At 25.3% G+C, this 5,294-nt stretch overlaps 1 protein-coding gene across 1 annotated transcript, besides 2 other annotated features; it reads right to left on the bottom strand.

Moving 5' to 3' along the window:
• Positions 1-642: 642 nt before the first annotated feature.
• Positions 643-1,151: a repeat region.
• Positions 1,152-2,261: 1,110 nt separating this feature from the next.
• On the bottom strand, positions 2,262-3,848 carry EHI_173950 (transporter, major facilitator family; the record flags this gene model as incomplete). The annotated part of the gene is made up of 1 exon (XM_647419.1): positions 2,262-3,848. One exon carries the CDS (start codon positions 3,846-3,848, stop codon positions 2,262-2,264), a length of 1,587 nt encoding a protein of 528 aa, XP_652511.1.
• Positions 3,849-4,946: 1,098 nt separating this feature from the next.
• Positions 4,947-5,294: part of a repeat region that runs on past the window's edge.

Below are 5,294 nucleotides of genomic sequence, written 5' to 3'. Positions count from 1 at the left end.
GTATTGGATTAAGTAATTGTTCATATTCTTCTAATTTATTTTGAGCATGAAATTCCCATAATGGTGTAATTGATTCAACTGCTAATTGTCTAATAGTTTGAATAGAACCATAACGTAAATAAACACTTTCTTTTAATTGTTGTATATGATAATTTTTGATTGTTTCTTCATTTTCATATGGTTGAAATGTTGATTGGTTTTGACTAATTCCAATAGTTATTTCCATTGGTAAACTACCATTATGAAGTGCATCAAATATTACACCAATAGGAAAATACCATTTAACATTTTGTTCATTTACTGTATAAGTAACTGAACTAATTGGTTGTTCTACTTCTTCAAGAAATTCTGTTAATGAACTTTTTAATAAAAATGGTAAATATTCATTCCGAGATGCATTATATAATGTAAATTTCTCTTCATTCTTAAATGGAATTCTAACAATTAGAGGAATTGTCCCTTCGATAACTTTTCGTTTGATTGTAGAATCTATCAATGATGAATATTCAGCAACTTGCATGTTATTTTTTTTTTTAAGTTTTTTTAATTTTTTTAAAGTTCTTCAAAATAATTCATAAAAATTAGAATAAATTTTGTTTGTTTAGAAACAGAAGATAATAAAATTAAACGGAATGATAAATATAAAAATCAATTAATTAAGTGTTAATAGAAATAATTTTTATTGTTTCTTGAGTAGAGGATATTAGTTTTATGATTCTTTTTCTAGCATTTCTACGGAGTATGTTTGGTTGTGATAGAATCAGTATTCCATGACATCATTTATTCTTTTAATTGCATGGTTTTTAATTTCTTTCTCGATGTTAATTTCAATTTTTAATCTTTAATTAATTTAATACTTTCTTTATTCACTAATCCATTTATTGAAATTACTACTGGAATTATTTTGACATCTTTTAACTTTTCTATTTTCATTAGCATATTCTTTAATTCTTTATACTTATTTCTTTTCTTCCAATAGGCTCCATTAATATTGTGATCAGCCACAATAGTCATATCAAATAATAAACCAGTTTTATTCTTTTTATCTAATACATATATATGGTATTTTGTGATATTGTCCATCACTTTTATGCATTATTTTTTTGTTCAATATCATAGTAATGTCTTTATATTGGAATATTGTTTCATATCGTACTTCTTGTATTTGTGGTGGTAAGTCACAAAAATAAAGAAATAAGAAAGAATAACATAAATATGTTGATGTATTTTATCATTTCTTTATTTGTTTATTATTCTTATTTCTATTATCTTATTCATTTGATTCATAATGAATTAATTCAATGAAATAGTACAAATGAATTGTTTATTCATTTCTTTCTTATTTCTCTTTCTTTCTTATTTCTTTTCTTATTTATTAAAAACACCCTCATTGGGTGTGAATATTTCAAATGAAATAAAATAAATCAACATTGAATTATGTCAATTTTTAATTCACCATTTCATTCATCTGCCAATGAATGAAATGTTCATATTCTTCATTGATTTGTTTTTATTCTTTTTTATTTCATTTTCAATTCATCAAGATTGAATCATTTCATTTCAATTACTATGATTCGTTTTGGTGTGAAACGATATGGATGTTGTTTTCCACAAAGTGCATTTGGTATTCCTTCATATTCAAATGAATCTTGATAACAAAATGATTTTGTTTTATAATTTGCTTTATGAACACAAATATCACCATAATATCCAAATGCAAACAAACAATTATCTGTTTGACTATTTAAATAAAATGCAAGTTAATGAAGTTTATTAATATCATATTTCTTCATTCTTCCATTTGACTCTAATGAAAATACAAATGATTTTGAATCATTTATCCAATCATCTGCACCAACTTTATCAATTTTAGAATCAACATATCCTCCAAATTTATTTCCTTCTTCATCTTCAATAATAATTATTATATGTTCTTTATTCTTTATTCTTTGATAAAATACTGATGTATCTTTACTCCAATTATCAATGTCTGAATCAAATAGTATATTGAACACTTTTCTATTTGTCCATTCTTCTAGTTGCAACATTTCTTCCTCTTCTTTTCTCTTCTCTTTTTTAATACTTCCTGAGTAATAATGATAATTCTTAGTAACACCACCGATTGATTGTTGGATATATGGGAGTGTTTCGACTTCTTCTTTAATAAATTGATTTATTAATTACTCAATCAAAATAATAAAGAACATAAATCAATTAATAAAAAGAAAGAAAACTGTTAAGTCTATTTTAATATTCTTTAATTAAAGTTCAACTTGGTTTTCATCTTCATCAATAATGATGGCATGAGCTTGTTCTTCAGAAGAGCTTGTTTTAGTGGTATTAATTTGGTTTGGTGAATTAACATTTTGTTGTGTAGTTTCATCTTTTTGTTGTGTAGTTTCATCTTTGGCTTTTATATCGTCAAGTTCAACAATTTTTGTGTATTGAACTTCTTGTTTTGGATAGTTAATTGACTTAGGAATTAATAACAATAACAAGAAGTTGATGAAAGGAATGACAGCTAGTACAAAGAATGTAAAATGAGCGTTGAAGGGGAATTTTTGAGTAAATGACCAAGCTATTAAAGGAGATGAAATTAAAGGAGCAAATAATCTGAACAATGCTACAAGACTTTGGCTTAGTCCATTTAGAGTACCTAATAAATCATTTTTCACGCTATTGGCAATCATAGCCATGACTGAGGCAAAACAAAATTGGGTTGTTATATTCACCATAATACCAAAAGCACCAAGTCCTATCCACAATGCTACATTACCATATGGATATAAGTAGTAAATACAAGGAGGTATGTTGTATAAAATAAGGTTACCTAATGAACCAATTCTGTTTGTCCATAATGGTCCAAATAATTTTACTGTTGGTCGATAAATAAATAACTGTGTACAAATTATTCCTACGGCAGAAATCATATTGAATGTTCCTATTTGACTTGTTTCCCATCCAAACCCACCTACTTCAATAGACGCCATCATCAATAAAGGAATAACAGTCAACAACATTGCAGCACCAACAGAAATAATAGAATAACTAAAACAACATAAAATCCCAACAAATTCTTTAGAAAACAACATTTTAACTATCTTAATGGTTCTTCCAATAACCTTCTTAAAAATATTCAAAATTTGAATATACCATTGGTCATTTGTACGTTCTCTTGGTTTTGTTTCTTCTAAATAGAAATAACCAAGAATAACACCAACCATAGTAATTAACGAACAAACTAAATTTGGTAATATAAAAGGAAATATTTCGAAGAATTTCATTCCTCCAAATATTGATGGATATTGTTTTGCTGGACGAGCAAGATATCCTCCAACACTTGCTCCAATTATCATGCCTAATCCATTTGTTAATCCAATAAGACCAAATACTTGTGCTCTATTTTCTTTTGTTGAAAACTCTCCCATAAAAGTTTTAATTACACCAATATTACCATTAACTAATCCGTTAATAGAACGAGAAATAACAGCCCACCAATAGTTGAAAGAAAATCCAAAAAGAAGAGTTGATATAAGAGACCCTAGAGATCCAATCAATAAAATTGGTCTTCTTCCTATATTATCGGATAAAACCCCTAAGAAAAATGAAGAAAGAAATTGTGAAAAGAAATAACATGCATTTAATATCCCACTGTAATACCCAGCTTGACTTGGATTATCTACTATTCCAAAATCAGTTACCATAAATCCAGCATAAGCTGCAATAGAATTGTTAGTAAATGATTCACAAATTAATAATAATAATAATGGAACCAACTTTCTCACTGGAAAGCCTTTTGGAAAAAAATTAGTAATGGGAGAAAGTATGACTTTTAATACCTTATGCATATATTTGAGTATAAATAAAAGATAAGGAGTATCTCTTTATTTTGGCTTTTATTTTGGCTTTTATTTATTATTTAACCCCAATAAATTTCGAGTATTAATGAAGTATTATTATTACCAAATTCTTTACTATATTCAAGACTAATATATTATTTAAATTGTTAATGACTCATCCATTTGTCAAAAAAAATATCGAATTTAAAACGCTCCTTGAATAAGACTGAAAGAATAATCAGGTTTTAACAACAACATAAAACATTTAACACCAATATTATTGTTCTATTTATTTGATGCTTTAAGGTAATACAAAAATAAAATGAATATTTAACTAAAATAAGTTAATTCTACATTAGAACTAACTGGAAACAAAGTAGTTAAATTCGTTTATAAGTGAATAACCAAACATTAATGAAAATTCTTCTTATCATTCATTTTCATTAAATGTGGCTATGTCTCTTCTAAGATTATTTTATTCTAAACAACGCTTACCATACAGTTTTATGAATCATTTTTATATATTCATTAATTGTCTCCTCATTTTACTTCTTCAATAAAAAGAACTTAATTATTTTATAAACAACAATAAGTCAAGAAGTAGATTAAGAAGAGAAAAATCAAAATGTATTATTTACAATCATCATATTAATATTTCTTTTATAACTATCATTAATGAATGTTCAAATAATCAATTTATTAAAAAGAGAAAAGCAAAGTCATAAATATAACTACTATAATTCAATGATTACTTAGTCAATAGTGTTATGAGAATAACCAATGAAAATGAAGAATATTTAATATAAAATATACTTGAAGAAACTAGGATGGATAAAGAAGAAAAATAAGGAACTAGTCCAAGCAGTGATGGAGTTGAAGAAATATGAAAATAAAGAAATTAAGAAATGGGTAAACAAATTAAACCATATTTAATTTATTATTTAATTCACACTTATTTTGTTTTGAATTAAATAATAATTAAATAGTATTATTTATGAATAGTTTATATTTATTGTTTTTCTGATTTATTCTCTTTTTAGTATTATTTCATTCATTTATTTTATTTCATAAATGATTATTTTTATTTATTTTATTTCTTTTCGGTTGTAAAATAAGAAAATACTAAACGGTACATTAAAGTGAAAGTAAATGATATAATAGAAAGAAGAGTAGAGTGTAATTCAATAATAAAAAACATCATATTAAAGAATAACTCTACAGAAATTGATGAAGAATACTTTAACACTCTCATCAATAAAGTAAAAGAAATGAAAATAGAAAAATGTTCAAACATTAATTACTACTTGAAAAGAAAAGAGGCTGACGAATTAATAATGGAAATTAATAATAGATGGATATGGTCAGGAAGCAGAATGCATGAACTGCAAGATGCTATGAATAATATTTCAATGGTTATGCACCTCTATCTCCAAAATAAAATAATAGGAGATAAAT

The sequence above is a fragment of the Entamoeba histolytica genome, genomic scaffold (assembly GCF_000208925.1).
Source record: "Entamoeba histolytica HM-1:IMSS scf_1104750518921 genomic scaffold, whole genome shotgun sequence".
Classification (NCBI taxonomy): domain Eukaryota; phylum Evosea; order Mastigamoebida; family Endamoebidae; genus Entamoeba; species Entamoeba histolytica.
This window is presented reverse-complemented; position numbering and strand designations above follow the sequence as displayed.